Genomic DNA, 18,550 nt, shown 5'->3' with positions numbered 1-18,550 from the left:
GCAGGAAGCATAAGACTGAGTTTCCTTTGGATGTGTATACGTTTTTTCTGTGTTTAAGCAATATCTAAATTATTATTCTTAATTACTGGGACAGACTGAAATACCATGCATTAAAGGAAAACAATTAAAATATATGACCTGGGATTTATTATTGGTAAAGTGTTTGTGTTAGGGGAAAAAGGAACATTCATCAGATTTTTTAGGTTTCACAAGTAACTTAAGAAATAGTCCAGTTGCCTTTCTTATTTGCTATTGCTACCAGACAGATAAAATATTCTGGCCTAAAACACTCCAGGAGGTTTTCTACACTGCTGTTCTGGAAAGATGTTTCTTTTATGTTTTGAAACTCTGTTCCTCAAAGTGGCATTTCTCCAAATACCAATTCTCCTGTAGCATTTGTTACTTCAGTCTCAAGTTACCTGAGATTCAGATTCATTTTTATTGCCTTTATAATGTTGTTATAGGAACCAAACTTGTACTGTAGTATTCTGAAGACTGAGAATATAGGGAGTTGCTATGGTAACCAACACATAGCCTGAGAGGGGATCCTCTTAACTCTTGTTCTTGGTGGGCAAGAAAAAACAACAACAGAGCTTAGGGAAGAACAAGATCGAAGGCAGATAAAAGCATTGAGTACAGTAATCTCAAGGCCACACGCTCAGAATAGTTGTATAGAGGATGTTAATTCTAAAGGCTGAAAGGAAGGTTTCTCAATGTTGTGTGAGAGAGAAACAGAGCTAGTTTTATTTTACTTTTATATACCCTCAACCCAACCCTTCAATCAAATTCCCAGGGCAATTTATATGAAAAATACAACAAAACAATTAAAATGACAAATTAACAAGCTTCCTCTATATTAAAAATATAAGAACTTACCATGTCATAATCCACAATATAATTCAGATACGGGGCTTATAGTCATTTTTAACTAGTTCATCTGACAACAAGCCACACATAACATACTTCAATATATTGTACTTTATTTAGTCATGGGGCAATATCAGTGGATGCTAGTCACGATGGCTATATGCGGTTTCCAGGTTCAGAACTGTAAGTCACAGAATCATAGAATTGTAGAGCTGGAAGGGGTTCCAAGGGTCATCTAGTCCAACCCCCTGCAATGCCAGAATCTCAGCTAAAGCATCCATGACAGATGGCCATCCAACCTCTGTTTAAGAGTTTGAATACTAGTTACTAGGTAACAACAGGAGAAGCCTATTGCCCTTATGTGTTTGTGGGCTCTTCATATGCATTTGGTTTGTTACTGTAGGGTGCTGGATTAGATTTTTAGGCCCATGCAGCATGGCTCTTCTCATACACACGCACACTGTTTTAACTACCAACCATAAACAATGGCCATATTGTTTCAGTAGTGTATTGGAAGGTAGTGCCTCCTTCATGCTGCAGTTAGTGAAGACCTCAGTTGATAGTTGCCCGAGTGCTGATCTAATTTTAGTTTTATATCAGTGTCCTGCTTGAAGTGTTAGGAGATAAATTTATCTTAACTAAACTCTGGTAGCACTTCAAAAGCAGTTTAGTTCAGCACTAAATTCTACACCCTCAACCCTATAATCTATTATAGAAATAGCAATAGATAGAGGTGCACCTAGGGTCTAGCATGCTAACATGACAAAGATGTTTTCCTTGAAATGGCAGACACCTTTCATGCTGTGGAAATTTCCCTGATTTTTTTTCACAACCAGTGTAGCATGGGGGGGGGGCTAGCTGCTGATCCATGTTTCTTTTAGGTATATACTAGGGTGTGTATTGGGACGCGGGTGGCGCTGTGGGTAAAACCTCAGGACTTGCCGATCGCATGGTCGGCGGTTCGAATCCCCGCGGTGGGGTGAGCTCCCATCGTTCGGTCCCAGCTCCTGCCCACCTAGCAGTTCGAAAGCACCCCTAAGTGCAAGTAGATAAATAGGTACCGCTTTATAGCAGGAAGGTAAACGGCGTTTCCGTGCACTGCGCTGGTGCTGGCTCGCCAGAGCAGCTTCGTCACGCTGGCCACGTGACCCGGAAGTGTCTGTGGACAGCGCTGGCTCCCGGCCTCTTAAGCGAGATGAGCACGCAACCCCAGAGTCGGTCACAACTAGCCTGTACGGGCAGGGGTACCTTTACCTTTACCTTTAGGGTGTGTATTAGCTCTCTATATGAATGGAATAACAGGCAAACTGGGGGATTCAGGGGTCTCCCCCTCCCAAGTGAAAGTGCAATCTCAATAACTTCCCACTGAGTAAAATTTCCCTCTTCCTCCAAAACCTTGTGTAATTCTATTTCTGTCCTTTTCAGTGATATAGTTCCTTTACAGTACTGTATATTTCAGGGTTTTTTTCTAGACCACTAGGCTTTGCAAGAAGTGAAGCTATCCAAAAGGTTGCCTGGATTTTTGTTGTTGTTAAAGCACTGCAGCAGATGATTTTTTTAAAAAAGTTAAAGATGTAGTTTATGTTTGTTTGTTTTTTAAAAAATCCTATCTACATTGGTCAGATATAACAAAAAACAAAACTATGCCAGAGATCTTCAGAATTCCACAGGCAGCATTCTAAGACAGCTTCCTATTGCCAGCCTTGTTTTAAACCTGTAAAGGCCTATTGCAGGAGATAAACAACACCAAAAATGAAGTTTGGTGTAAAGTTGCAAAATTTTAAAAACTGTGCAAGCAAGAATAAACACTAGTCTTCCATGTCTTTTAAGTTAAGAAAGAGACAAATCCCACTCTCCCATAAGGGATCATGGAGGAAAGTGAATCCCGTTTACTCTCTCCACAAAAATAGCACCTGGGTCTATTTGTCTTCAGTTTTGGCAGACTTTGTAACACCCTGAAGGGGATCCTGTTGTGGATGGTGAGATGGAGGCACTCACCTGACCTCTGGTTGTCTGTGGCACTGCTGCATGTCATGATGGAGAAGGTGGGGGGGGGGGGAGAGGCAGCAGCAAGGTCATCATGGTGCAAAAGGAACGGTGGGTGTATCAGATTGGATCTACCAGTGAGTTTGTACCAAGCTCATCTCATACGCATACTTCTGCCCAAACATCACAGTGACCAATACTAACAGACACTGGCACACTTAGGGATCCACAGAGTGTTCGCAGTTTGCATAACAGACCTCAGCAACTCAGCATTTCAGCTAATATACTTTATTTACATAAAAACACACACGGAGCACTGCAACATGACTCCTCTCTCTCTAGCAGCAGCCAGCAAAGAGAAAAGGAACCCACCAGGTATGCTCAGGAGTTTGCTAACACAGCTGTTGCATATTTAGCTGTGGTTAGTGGCTCAACGCAGATGATTTCTGTGCTCAGCTTCCATTCTAGATAAGGCTAATATAGTATGGCTAATATAGTTTCATTGAGCTGAGTGATGTGCTTGTCTACTGAAGAGCAGATGCCAGAACAAGAAGATGTTGACACCGTTTTTAAGCAGCTGTTTGGTATAAAGATTTCCACTAAAGAGCATACATTCAGACTGTCACTGGGATGGTAGGATTGTATTTAGAAGCATTCATGTTCAATTTGTCAGCATGATGTCTGCATACTTAAACTATATAGAGATCCCTTATATTGCATCCGGACCAATTGTCCAGCCAACAGGTTTCAACCCTGATCAGCAGCAAGGTCTTGAAACATCTAGGAGGTTAAGAGCAGTACTGGTTTTCCCTTAAACAGAGGTTACAAGGTTCAAATTGGGATCTTATATAATGTGCAAATACTACATTTTAGGCCCCCTAATATTGATCAGTGTCCTTGCTATGCAGAAATATTTTAAATAAATTACTCTATTTACTTTATGATATCTTTTAAGAAGCCATTTAGAGCAAATGGTATTGGTCACTTTAGGAGAAGATACGTAGCTAAAAGGAACACTGGTCATGCTTGGTATGCCAGTTAATGTTCTTAAAATAAAGTGGAAATAGACGGGAGATTAAAGGTTAAAAGATTGCTAATGGATGCAATGTGGAATGAGACTAACTGCAATACTATTTATGGCAACTGCACAGACTGTCTTTTTGTAAGCTAATGGAATGTCTGCATTTTCTGTAGATCACCTTTATTTTTCAAAAAGAGTAATTTAATGACTTACTGTGATCCTTTTCAGGGGCATAAAAAATAACATTATATATCTCCCAACATACAGTCTAGCACACTGAAAATAATACAAAGGACTGCTGTCTTCATTATGACCCTGCCTTCCCACTTAAGTCATCTTTGAAGGCTCGGCTCTGTCTTCTTCTCCTATCACTATTGAGAGTCTGGGTCAGAGCCTGTTAAATTCCTGTGTAACTTCTGGAGAATCTAGGGCCCTCCAGATGTTTTGGACTACAACTCGCATCACCCCAGCCAATAGTTACGGTTGATTGTAGTCTAACAATAAATGGAAGGCCACAAGTTCACTATCCCTTATTTATGAGCATGATTATAAGTTCATTGTGCTGATTTCTGTTGCTGTCTCTTTTTTATATTGCTTTTCATAGAATCATAGAATTGTAAAGTTGGAAGGGACCTTGAGAATCATCTTGTCCAATGCAGGAATCTCGACTAAAGCATCCATGACAGTTAGCCATCTAACTTCTGCTTAAAAACCTCCAAAGAAGGAGAGTCCACAACCTCCACTGTCAAACAGCTCTTACTGTCAGAAAGTTCTTCCTGATATTTAGTTGGGATCTCCTTTCTTGTAACTTTAATCCATTGGTTCGGGTCCTCCCTTCTGGAGCAGGAGAAAACAAGCTTGATGCTATCACAGCTCTTCTCAGTCTCCTCTTTTCCAGGATAAATATACCCAGCTCCTTCAACAGTTCATCATAAGGCTTGGTTTCCAGAACCTTTATCATCTTGGTCAGCCTCCTTTGCCCATGTTCCAGTTTGTCAACATCCTTCTTAAACTGTGGCGCCCAGAACTGGCCACAGTATTCCAGGTCTTGTCTGACCAAGGCAGAACAGAGTGGTACTATTACGTCCCTTGACTTGGACATTATACTTCTGTTGATGCAGTTGCATCACACTGTTGACTCATGTTAAGCCTGTGGTCTACTAGATCCCTAGATCCTTTTTACATGTCCTACAGGTATTCCAGGTGTCCCCCATCTTATATTTGTGAATCTGGTTATTCTTGCCTAAGTGTAAACCTTACATTTGTCCCTGTTGAAATTCATTTTATTAGTTTGGGCCCAGTTCTCCCATCTGTTAAGGACGTCTTGAATCCTGATTCTGTCTTCAGCGGCATTGGCTACCCCTCCTAGTTTGGTGTCATCTGCAGATTTGATGAGCATCCCCTCAATTCCTTTGTCCAGCTCACATTTTACCAACTTCTCTGCAATAACCATCCATTGACTTTAATGCAAACAATGTGCAACTATTTCCGGATTTCCAGATGTCACATTTGTTGCTTTGAAAAAGTGCAATTAGCATGTTTGATGCTGAAATGATTTTTTTTAAAAAAATCAGAAGCAGATACTTTTTATAGTGCCCATCTGCCATACCAGTCAGTAATTTTTTCAGATGGAAGGTGTGCAATTAAAATAATTCTTGTAATCTCATCAGCAAGTATCCTTAGAAGGACATTTCTGCTTTGTGCTGATATGAAAAGATGGAATAAGATATTTATCAGGAGGATGCAGTAATGGTCAGTTGACCACAAGGGTTTATAAATAATAAATTGGACTTATCAATAGCAAAATAGTCTGTCTTAAAAATTTACAGTTACAGATAGGTAGCCGTGTTGGTCTGCCATGGTCAAAACAAAATAAAAAAATTCCTTCCAGTAGCACCTTAAAGACCAACTGAGTTAGTTCTAGGTATGAGCTTTCGTGTGCATGCACACTTCTTCAGATACCACCAAGGTATCTGAAGAAGTGTGCATGCACACGAAAGCTCATACCTAGAACTAACTCAGTTGGTCTTTAAGGTGCTACTGGAAGGAATTTTTTTATTTTGTTTTAAAAATTTACGTATTTTTAATTTGTGGGTTTCTGTTAGTATTTTTCCAGCATGCAGCTTTAAGCAGCATCACACAAGTTTCCTCTTTCTTTCAGTGCTCGATTTCTCTCTCTAACTCTTATGACTGTGATGTTTGAGGCTTGCCCTTATGTTCTTAAGAAATTATAACATCTAGTTTATTTGTAAGCATAAAAAAGTATTTATAGTGTTTGAATTTTTTTTTGTTCTTCAGTTGTTTCTTTTTTCCATATTTTTGGTACTACACAAAATCTGCCAAAAAAAGGATAAACTTTTAAAGCCCAGTAATTTCCATGAAAGATTATCCAGAGAAACAATGATATCCCTCAATCCTGAACCATGACCCCAGTATGTTCAAATATAAGCTGTCCTGTTAACTTAATACATGAGGAATCACTCACAGGGCTAGAATATAAATGCATCTTGGTGGGAACTAATTGGGAAAGAAAGCTTGCATGAATCTACAACTGAACACATCCAACTTTAATTGCTTTTTTTGTTTATTTGTTTAGTAGTAGTAAAAGATGTTCAGTTTAGACTGTCATTACCTTTGTACAAATTTCCATATAATTCCTATTGGCTTTTGCCTTTCAGGATCATGGAATCAGTTTTATATTTTACTTAATAAAGGCTTACCTTTCACCTGTGCAGCCATAGGGAGGTCCCCAGCTATAGTCCAAAGGTGTATGAACCTGTTATTTTGCTGAAGTTGAGCAGGTTTGGATCTAGGCAGTGCTTGAATAAGGAACTTTGTAGTTAATTATATAAGTTCCCACATTGTATGATGACCTCTGTTGGGAGAGAAGCAAAGGAAATGTGTCCCTGTTAATTTTCCTTGACCTCTCAGTGGCTTTTGATACCATCGGCCATTGTATCCTTCTGGAGCTGCTGTCCGAGTTAGGGGCTGGTGGCATTGTTTTGTGGTGGTTCTGGTCCTACTTAGACTTGGTTATAACTTGGGCAGGGGACTTTATAGTGGGCAGTGTCCCACCTATATGAAGGAAGAGCTATCCACTCTGGGGATATATAGATGGGAAACGTCTGAACTTGACGGTTAGTTACTTTAATTGTCTTGCTATCAACACTCTATTGCAGCACCAGTACTAGTTTCTTCGCGTCAGGATAGTGCCATTTGAAGGAATAAGAAGTAGCTAAAGCGGATATCTGCAATAATTATTCTGGGCTAAGGAATTTTGATTTCTACATTATTTAATTCTCAGATTGTAGTAATTCAGTCAGGAAGTTGGCGGAGCATGTTTTTGTCTCTCTTTAACAAGAACATAACACTGACCCCGTTTCAAGTGTAATACATAATACCTCTGTACAGTGGGTGAATTCATCTGTAAAAATAAAGTACAAAATTTCATTGATTTTTATGGCCTCTATTTGCCCCTAATATATTAAAATATTGTGCTTGAGCTTCTGTTGTTAATTCATGATAGTTCATTTTTAACAGGAAATACAGCAGTTCAATATATTTTTTGAATTGCATGAACTTGTTGCAGGATTATGCAAATAATCTTTAAATAGCCATGAGGTAGGCTGAAGATGAAGAAACACAAGTTAAAGATAAGACTTCAGAGGCTGAGTGATTGTGATTGTGAGTGTGTGTGTGTGTGTGTGTGTGTGTGTGTGTCACTGTCAACAGTGATGTACCTACCCTCAATTGTTCATACGGATATGCACTTGGATGCACATCTAGTTTATGTCTGCAGTTATGCCTGATCCATCTGGATTGAGTTGATAATTATAGGTAGCCCCCATTTTTCCTTCTTTTTCTTTATGGAAAGAAGTATACACTTCTCACGGTACTTTATGTAAAATTGTCCTTGAACTCAGTTGGTGTATTTTTGAACAAGCAATGGAGTTTGTGTGTGACAGCCACATTATCTAGTGTGATGCTCCCATAAGGTAAGAGAGGTTGGCATGAGAATGATTTTTTTGTCACCTCCCTGTGAGCATCCTATGCTCTATTATTTATTCTTCTTGCATACTTAAAATTATTTTTATAGACAGGATTTGTTATCATAGGGCTCATCTTTCAGTTTCAAGGTACTCTTTTGTGCGCTCACACCTTGGTGCCAGTGATTCAATTTTCACCTCAGATTTGGGATGATTGAAAAGTTTTATTTAAAAAAAAGCTTTGTTCCATATCATACTTTAGTGTATGCGATGCTTAATAAAAAATACTCCCAGTAATATATGCAGAAGATATTTTAATACAATTGTATTGAGACAAAAAGAGAAGGGAGGGGATGTAAATGTTTCTGTCAGGCTTATGACACTACTTTGTTGTGTTTTATTAGTTTTGTGAAACCTCCTTGATCAAACCAACTGCATTTTGGAAAAAAAAATATTCAATAAAATGGTTATGCCTACATTTATGACATAAAGGCTTTTATAACAATTGTGATGTTATTACTTCACTTCCCAGCATTTTTATTATTTCTATTTTAATCTCTTTCAGTCCCAGCAAAAATGCATTGTGATCTTTGCACTGGTTTGCTGCTTTGCAATTCTCGTTGCACTGATATTTTCAGCTGTGGATATTGTTGGAGAAGATGAGGATGGTCTTTCAGAAAAGAACTGTCGAAATAACTGTCGGTAAGAGGTAACAAACAAAACTTCTCTTTTGGGGTGGCAGCAATATTAATATGCGAGGGAAAATTAAAACGTTACAAGGTTATAAGTAGAGTATGAGCATTCTTTGACTGTTTTCACAGGGGGAAAGGCGAAGTGAATAGATAGTACTGTATTGTGCTGTGCTGGCAAAATGTTTGCAACAATCAGAATGCCATACTTACTGCCAAAATGTCTCTCACCTGACAGCCCAATCCACAAGCCATTTAACTCTTTTTTATGTTGATGGAGAGCATTTTCATACACCACCTTAAGTGTCAGCTGGTGCATATTGTCTACAGTCTGACCAGATTAAGGTTACCAGTTTTTTTTTCAATGAATCTGGGGACACTTTTCAACTTCCTACTAAATAGATGAATTTTGTCAGGGGACTGATTTGTAAATCCGGGGACTGTCCCTGGGAAAAGGGGGTGTCTGGTAATCTTAGACCAGATTTTACATTCATATTACAGAAATATATGTTCCACCTAATTATTAAATACACATTCACATAAATAACTCCAGAAAAAAATACCAAAGGTTATTTAAGCCTTGTATGTGAAAATTCCTTTAGTATCTGTCTTCAAAGACAAGTGGCCAAGTGGGGTGGATTCAGAACACACATATATTAGCAGGGGCTGTACCACAGTGGTCCTCCTTGTTGCTGAAAGCTCCATATTGCTCATGGGGATGCACACATGTGTGAGCACATGAGTGAGACCACACAATGGTGCCTAGTGCATGGTGGCCTACTTCTTTGCCTACATTGCATCTTCAAGGAGCTGTTGATTGAAGCTTTTTTTGTATTGTATATGTTGGCATTTACTGAAGGCGATGGAGTTTTAGACCCTTTGGAAAACCACATTCTCAGTGGCATCTAAATTAGGAGAGGTTGTGCAAGCCCTGGATGGTCACCTAGACACAGCAGTGGGCTTGGATCCTGGCAAGATGGAGGTACTGTGAGTGGGCTGGTCCTGAGTCCAGATATTTGGTCAGTTGTCTGCTTTGAAGGAAGGTTGTACTCCCCCTGAAGGAGTAGGTTCATTGTCTAGATGTGATTCTGGATTCATCTTTGTCACTAGAGGCCCAGGTGGCCTTGGCAGTTAGGAGTGCCTTTGCCACTTTAGTTGCATGACAGCTATGGTACTCTGGTTCAGAACAGCCTGACTGCTGTTGTCCATGCTCTTGTAACCTCCAGATTGGATTACTTCAATGCACTCTATGTGGGGCTGCCTTGAGTTTGATCCAGAAACTGCAGCTGGTGCAAAATGCAGCAACTTGACTGCTCTCTGAGGGCTCATCCATATTTCTGCTTGTCCTGTGCCTAGAAAGCACAGATCTGAGCATCTTTGCATTTGCCCTGCCGCTTTCCTCTAGAAAACCCGCTCTTTAGTGCTGTATCAGAACAAATGGCAATCCGTGGAACTCCCAATTGCTGTTGTTCCAATTCAGCACTAAACTGTGGGCTTTTCCAGGGGAAAACCTAAGGGCACATGGAAGTGTGGTGGATCCCTGAGCAGCATATTACCAAGCACATTGCTCTGCTGTTGAAAGAATTACTTTCTTTCAGCAAAGCCAGTCACAGTGACCTGAGGAACTAATACAAACCATATAGCTGTTGCTCCCAGTACAGATGGAGCAGTCCATTCCTTTTGTTGGTTTGTCGTTTAGTCGTGTCCGACTCTTCGTGACCCCATGGACCAGAGCACTCCAGGCATTTCTGTCTTCCACTGCCCCCCTCAGTTTGGTCAAACTCATGCTGGTAGCTTCGCGAACACTGTCCAACCATCTCGTCCTCTGTCGTCCCCTTCTCCTTGTGCCCTCCATCTTTCCCAACATCAGGGTCTTTTCCAGGGAGTCTTCTCTTCTCATGAGGTGGCCAAAGTATTGGAGCTTCAGCTTCATGATCTGTCCTTCCAGTGAGCACTCAGGGCTCATTTCCTTAAGAATGGAGAGGTTTGATCTTCTTGCAGTCCATGGGACTCTCAAGAGTCTCCTCCAGCACCATAATTCAAAAGCATCAATTCTTCTGTGATCAGCCTTCTTTATGGTCCAGCTCTCACTTCCATACATCACTACTGGGAAAACCATAGCTTTTATTATACGGACCTTTGTTGTCCATTCCTAGTCCATGTCAATTTCACATGTGGTTTGTTCAATAAGTCCATTTTGTCCTACTTTCTTATAAATCTGTGATTTTTTAAAAATAAATCTGATTGCAGATTTGTATTTATCTACATGTTTTACCACATAAAGAACTAGTTCTGTTGGAAACTCCTGATTATTTACTAAGAGGAAAAGGAACACCCAGTGTGTCTTATCACTGCCATGCTTCTTCTTCCTAATCTAACAACTGATTGGGTCCAGAGATCTCTACACAGTCACAAATCTGTATGCATTTAGCAGGCTCAGAAACTGCATCCTCTATAGCTTTCTGTGCCACTGATGGTGTGCTGGGTGTAGGTTTTATTTTTTCTCCACTCACGTGGCTTTTGCATGTTCCTGCTTCCAGAATGTTCTTCTACAGACTGTTTCCAGATCAAGGTGACAGCGTTAAAAATCTAAAACCAAGTGAGTTGCTTTTCTCCTTTCTGCCATTGTTCATGCAAGGTAAAATGTTTTAATGTGTTCTGCAGCACAAGTTTCACTGACCTGACAGCTTATGAAGGTTCTTGCTCCTGTTCTTTTTCAAATATAAAATTTACTCTTTTTTGTCTAACCTGTGGTGTATAGTACAGTTGGCTCAGAGTTTTACTCATGAACATGTCTTCACTTTTCTCCCTGTAAACCTTCAGCAATAATCCACTGCCCATCTTTACACTCTTTGTGCAGGGAAATAATAATGTTTATTAAAACAATTTTGTGCAGACAACAGTAAAGTGATAATTTTTCTTTTGATAGAGGCACAAAACAGCTCCCTATTCCCTGGTGAACATGAAGCTTCACACATACAGCTGGAACGTACAGTTTCGAAATGCCAAACAGTCCAGGAGAGAGCAATAATCCTCATATGTTATTTCTTTGGTTGCTTTACAGTTATTATATTTTGGGGGTGGGTGAGCATAAGAAGCTATACCAAATCAGTTCATTGGGTCCATTTAACTCAACATTGCCTTCCCTAACAGAAAATGGCTCTCCAGGGTTTCAGGCAAGGGATTTCCCTCCTCAGCTCTGCAGGTGCCAGGGGGTGAAAAAGACCTTCTGTGTACACATCATATAATAAGAATGCTAGCTGCCAGATCTCCTGGCTGGAGAGGGTTGGGATGCTGCAGATGAGCTCTGAAGGAACTTATCTGCCATAACCTGCTATGCCCACAGAAAACTCTACAGGTGTAGATCTAGTAGTGCCTGTGTTTTTTCTGCTAGCTGTAGCTTGGGTTAAGTATTATAGAGGCGGAGCAGAGGAGGACAGGGATCCATTAGATCCAAAGCCCCACCATCCATTCCCCCAAGAGGCCCCAACACCAGGCCTATTACCTAGGCAAACCTAGAGCTGGCATGGGTAATTTATACCTATTGGTTTCAAAGCAGGTTTAAAAATAAAATAAAATCAAGACTTACCAGGCCAAAGAGAAATAAACACATCTCTCCAGCCTTCTGCTCTGGCTAGTGCAAGTGGGTCACCCACCACTTCACCCCCTCACACGTACATTTAATACATGTGCCCCTTGTCAAACCTTAAAATATTTAAAATTCTATTTCCATTTTTCACAAGGGTACCAGTGTACATCCTCCAAATGTACAAGGGCTTCCCAATTCCATGGGAACTTTCCATAGTGTTCTTTTCCATTGAGGCTGAACTGAAAGAAAATAAGCACTGCTGTTCCCTCTTCTCTCGCTTGTATTCCCTAATATTGCTCTTAAACGTATGCCCACACCTCTCCCTCCCAAGCTATTGCTTCCCTGCTCCTTTCCCGACTTTAAAATCTTAAATCAGTAAAAGCATGGGACTGAAACAAAAGTGACATGAAAGCGTCCATTATGGTGTAATATGTCAGCATTAATGGTATGTTTAAATGCACCCTGAGGACTCATGACCATGTATAATTGCATGCAGGTATAAAAACAAATGCTGCTTTAAATATGCTACCACTTCAAAGTTTGAATGTTCAACTTAAAAAATAGCATCTGTGCCCATTTATATTATGGTAAATGTGAAGGACAAATTGCACTTAGCTTAAACTCAATGCTGGTATTTTGCTAACACTTACAGATGAAATATCCATACAAACAGACTTGATAACTTGATTCCCTATTCCGAAGGCATTGTTAAGTTGGATGACAGATAAATTAATGCCTGAGGTTCCTTGCTTCTACAGTAATGTTGATTGTGATTTTCTTGAGAAAATTCTTGCAGGTTAACCACATAGCTCAGCAGCAGAGCATTTGTGTGCATGTATAATGCCGCAATTTTATCCTTGTTCTCGCCAACAGAAAGTGTCTTAGTAGCATGGTTGGGAAAGATATCTGCCTAAGACCGAGAGGTTCATTTGCACTTAAGGTACAGAATGATGGCCTAATTGGGTTGGGATTGAGGAAGTGAGTGTGAACTTCTCCAAAACATGTCTGCCAGATTCTTCTGCACCAACTTGAGGGGTGGGGTTGTGGCATCATGATCCCAGAACCTAGCCCCTTGCAGTATCCTGAGGAAGGCACAGATGAGCAAGAACTACCAGCTACACCACTCGGGGGCGGGCAGAGCAGCTTCTCTTAGACTTTCCAGAATTGAGGAGACAGCTCTCCTGCCTTCCTTAGACTCACAGGACAATCCCTCAGCAACATCCTTATCTCTTTGATAGCATAAAGTTGACACCTGCACAGAGGTGCCAACTTGAATAAAATATTGTGGGGGCACAGGTAAGCCCCACCCTGCATAATCAATCACATGACACAGTGCGCGCACACCATTTGGAGGGGAATGTCCATCAACTTTGTGATGGTCTAGCCCCCATGGCCCCACAAGTTGACTCCTCTGCAGCTACAGAATTAAACAAATGGCATTTAAGTCACCAGAGTCAGCTCCTCAGGTAAGTGAGGCAGCCACATTACAGGACTCGCCAGCCTACATAAGGCTTCAAATGGTTCTAGCTCTTAGCAGACAAATCTTTCACAGGTTGGCCAACATGGTCCACAGGGAACTGTCCAGAGTCCTGATGTCCTTAACTTTGCCTGACCCCACGTAAAGCACCTACGTTTGAAAATATTATAACCATTAAGGCTGTTATGTCCTGAGACCTACCATAGGTATCTATGGCAGTTGTAGGGTTAATATATATTAAGGTATAAGGGAGCAGGTGGCGCTGTGGCTTAAGGTCTTGCTTAATCGGAAGGTCAGCAGTTTGAATCTGCACAACGGGGTGAGCTCCTGTTGGTCTGTTCCAGCTTCTGCCAGCCTAGCAGTTCAACAGCACACCAGTGCAAGTAGATAAATAGGTATCACTGCCATTAGAAGGTAAATGGTGTTTCCGTGCGCTCTGGCTTCCATCATGGTGCTCCGTTGTGCCAGAAGCTGTTTAGCCATGCTGGCCACATGACCTTGAAAGCTGTCTGTGGACAAACGCCGGCTCCCTCGGCCTGAAGCAAGAGGGGTGCTGCACCCCAGTCACCTTTGAGTGGACTTAGGGGTCCTTTACCTTTTATATATTAAAGTTCCTTAGATGTGTGTTGCTATATTCTTTGTATAAAAATGCACACCACGAAAGAAAGAACCTTTGCCATTCAGTATACTAGGTTGGAATCAGTGCTCAGAATATTCATTGGATTCAGATTTAGTCGTGCTTAGAATAGACTCTCTGAAATCAATGGAACTTAAGTGATTTCACTGCATCTACTTACAATCCTAACCATGTCTACTCAGCAGTAAGTCCTGGTGAATTCAAAGGGGCTTAATCATGGGATTTCAGTCTGTCTGGATCCAACCCGTTGTGCTTAGTAATGATTATTCTGAGCATTTTGGGTTGCTGTTTACAATCCTGCAGATGGAAGAAAAAAGAGGACTGATTATGTGCCAGAAACATCCCTAATACTGTCCATTAAATAGATTTCTCACAGGTCCCCAAGGCTTGTATATCTTGCGTACAAAGACAGCCATGAGCGCAGGATATTTGTAACAGCATTTAACCTTTTGCCTCTGAAGCATTTAGTATTTGACATGCTCCAGCTCACTGTAGAATGAATACTGATTGTGACAGTCAACTGGTGCATACATCTAATTTCTCTTGTAATAAATATCCCCCTTCTTGTTCAGTGAAAACAATTTATCACTACTTCATATAAACAGTTTTTTGAACAGGACGGAAAGTATGCACAGAAAAAAGTGATGCTTGTTTTAAAAGCCATTTGTAAAGTTAAGCCTAACAGAATGCCAACAGATTAAATAGCTAATGTGCTTAAGTCATGGAGCTTTCATATTCCAAACTGCCATTTCCCCTGAGCATATTTCAAGAGGTTTCTGCATATAGTTCAACTTTTGCCGATTTACATGACTGAAATGACATTCAAATGCCTGCGAGCGGTGACTACCCAACAGTGGTAATTTCCTAGGGAGCTATATAACTTAACTCAAGTAAGAATATCTACATGGTAGGAATATTTCATGTGTTACCGCCTAATAACATGGCAAAACACTTATATATGTTGTATAACATTTGTTGACTTAATCCATAGCAAATTCCAGCTGTCAATAAATAGTCTGCAGCATACATTTCCTAAAGTGAGGGAGAAGTGCAGACACATGTAGTTTGACATCCAGATACTCAGCTGAAAATATAACAAAGACACATGATTGATAATTAAACCCTCATTTCATGTTAACAAAATTAACTATAATTTTTTGCCCATTGCTTTGTGATATACTGATAAATATCTATATCCGTATCATTCATATACTGTGTGTGTGTGTGTGTGTGTGTGTGTGACCCCAGAATATATTTGAGCATAAGCCCCATTTTCATGGAATCATACAGTTGGAAGGAACCCTGAAGATCATCCAGTCCAACCCCCTGAAATGTAGGAATATACAGCTGACCCAGAGGGGGAGCAAACCTGCAGCCTTGGTGTTATCAGCACCACGCTTTAACCAATTGAGCTATTTTATCTGCAGTTATCTGCAGGAGTGGAGGAAAAGCCACATTATAAGTAATCCTGAGTTTTCTTGTAGAGGACAAATGTTATTCCTACGGAGGCCTAGTTCCATTGTTCCATTATTCTTTCAATAAGGTTGGTAGAGATAAACTTGCTCTCTATTTTTATCCTGGAACAGAAGTGCAAATTCTAGGTCACATACTGTCCCTCTTGCTCAACCTTTCTGTTCTGTTTCCCAATCTATTATGTGAGGGTGATAATTCTCGTCTGTTTACGTCACAAGAATGTTCTGAGGGTTTAAGTAGATAATGGGAAAACGGAACAAGTTATGTATTAAACAGCTTCATCCTTCTAAAAGCCTTCTACTTGTTGCCATACTTTTGAGCAGAGCAGCCTTTTCTTCCGTTTTTTCTTTTTCTTTTAAACCACAATTTTTGTTAAGGTTAGTTGTTGTGACATGGCTGATGAGACTGAACTGTTCCCATGAGACTTCTCTGGTTTTAAATTTCATACAAAACCCAGCAACTCATTGTGACGTGAGAGAAAAATTAACAGGTTCACCATTGCAGAAGAACCTGGAAGTATAATTTTACCAGCAACATTATTTATAGTTCTAGTATGTTTATTTTTGAAAGTGCTCATATAAGATGCTCTATTTTATTTTTACAGAAAGGTATTAATCTCTATTTCGTATGTCCTTAGATGAGCTGGAATGTGAACTGGTCTCTCAGATGAGAACCAATCGTCATAGCACTGCAATTGTGTACCAATTGTGTACTCATGTATGTTATTTATTGAGCCCTCCTATGTTCACTTCAAGTTTATTATTTTAATAGCTCTTTTCAGAACACATTTCATATATCATTGTAACAACACCTCTGAGCTAGTTATAATCTTTATTTAAAATATTTATGGCCAGCCTTGAGGTAACTTTTGTTTTTCAAATGTAGTATTTAAAATAAAGAAACAGAAAATGAGCAAGCGTGCTTTCTCTAGAAACTGTTCTGGTGAAATTACAACTATCCATTCCATTTTTATTAAAGCTGCTACTAGACAGTATACTTTCAAGGTGGCTGTCCAGATGAACAGGGTGTTTTGCTGTTCCTTTTCTGTTTCTGCAAATCTGGAGCTACTTGGTGTGGCTTATTTTATTTTATTAAAAGGTTTACAAACTTATTTTCAGGATTATTATCCTCAAAGGGCGAAAGTACAAAGCAGTTACACAGCAAACATAAAAGCATATAAGATCAAATTGAAATTCACTTAAAATGGCAACAATTAATAAAAATCAGATTGAAATAAAAACATCTTAAGAGGTCTTTTAAAAGTCACCAGTGGTTCATGGGGGAGGGAATTCTATGCATAAAGAGCTACCACTGAATCCCTAGGACCTATCAACCTAAGATCTCTTACTGGTGGGCTATAGAGCAGGGGGCAGGGAGCATCTGGGACTGAAGGAAGGGAAGACTGGAGTGACATGACTCATCCAAGCATTTTGGCGTGCAAGATATGAAAACCAGGGGATGGTAGAGTGTGCATATTCTTGTGAAGAAGACAGCAGGGTTTTCACAGAAATATGGGCATCATAATAGGAAAAAATAGGGGGCATATGAATTGACTATGCATTTGAGGAACTAAGTGTGCTAAGAAATACAAGTTGTTTTAATTAGGTGCTAGGACTTGATATATTTTTGAGTCAGAGTTTGAGTCCTAATAACTACGTGAGTTTCCTTCTCTTTGTCATTCCAAGTAAGAAAAAGAAAAGACCAATAGCTATGAAAAGTTAAGCAATGAATGTGTAAGCTGGATACATCACCTCCTCCCTGACAGAGAGGGGAGGATCATGAGCAATTTTTAGAACAAATTCTACACTCTCTGACATGTTTAGCCACACGTAGTTGGAAAGTGTCAGCAAATTATAGGAAACTATTTCAAGAGGTTTTCCAAGATCCAGATAGATGCTACTAAGTCAGATCTTTTTTTAACATCTAAATCTGCTGTGGGAACAAAATAAAGTTTTTACTATTGTGGGTCCCCAAATCTCTTGACACATTAAATAACTGATGTAAAGAAAAATATATAAATGTTTTTATAAATATATAAATGTATCGAGCATGCGGCAATACATACCTTTAAAATGCCTTGGAAGTAAAATACTTCCAAGGCCAGAGGTGGATTGGGGCAGGGGGGACTATAAGAAACCAACACTTACACCCCTGTGAAATTGGAATAATTTAAATCAGTTGAGTAGTTTTGTAAACTGTCTTCCTTTCTTTGTGTCTTCTCAGGGTTGCTCTTGTGGAAAATATTCCTGAAGGCATAAACTATTCAGACAGTGCACCGGCCCATTTGTCTCTTTTCCAAGGCTGGATGAATTTACTTAATATGGCTAAAAAGTCTGTTGACATAGTATCTTCCCAATGGGACCTCAGTCACAGTCATCCATCTGCATTCCAGGTATGCTTTATTTAAATGTTCATGGCCTTGATCAGGTGCTTGGTTTGCATTTTACTATTCATCCTCTTCTGTGTCTGAGCTCTTGAGATATGGTTTTGTTAAGAACGTCTTGTTTGCTTGTTCTCAAAATGAGCCTTCCTTTTTGTAAGAACCAGTTGCCTAGAATAGTTTCTCTCCCTCAGCATTTTAGCGAATGTTTCTCTGAATAAACATATTTTGTATGCAGATTTAAGAAATATACATATTTTCGTAAGCCATTTCCCCCAATATGATGCATGTTTAAATGTTATTTTCACCAACATATGAATTTTATGCAAACTTTACTCTAATATATGCATTTTCGTACACGTTACTTGACTGGAGAACAGCACTGCAAAATTCAGAGAACCTCCAGTTTCAAAGGAAGCCTGCACTTCAGTTTGCGAATTTGGTA

At 39.9% G+C, this 18,550-nt stretch overlaps 1 protein-coding gene across 4 annotated transcripts in view; it reads left to right on the top strand.

The window, feature by feature from the left end:
* Window positions 1–18,550, top strand: part of PLD5 (phospholipase D family member 5) — a 95,557-nt gene that overhangs the window by 36,603 nt on the left and 40,404 nt on the right. For 2 of the 4 annotated variants that reach the window (XM_081856363.1, XM_081856364.1), the window contains exons 2-3: window positions 8,426–8,562; window positions 17,949–18,117. In XM_081856363.1, the coding sequence (XP_081712489.1) occupies window positions 8,426–8,562; window positions 17,949–18,117 (306 nt within the window). Of the gene's footprint in view, window positions 1–8,425; window positions 8,570–17,948; window positions 18,118–18,550 lie in introns of those variants that run through there. The other 2 variants (XM_081856365.1, XM_081856366.1) reach the window with 2 other exon arrangements.

Source organism: Podarcis erhardii, assembly GCF_964252035.2.
Source record: "Podarcis erhardii genome assembly, chromosome: 3".
NCBI lineage: Eukaryota > Metazoa > Chordata > Lepidosauria > Squamata > Lacertidae > Podarcis > Podarcis erhardii.
The sequence above is the reverse complement of the archived record's forward strand: the minus strand, read 5'-3'. Positions and strand labels throughout refer to the sequence as shown.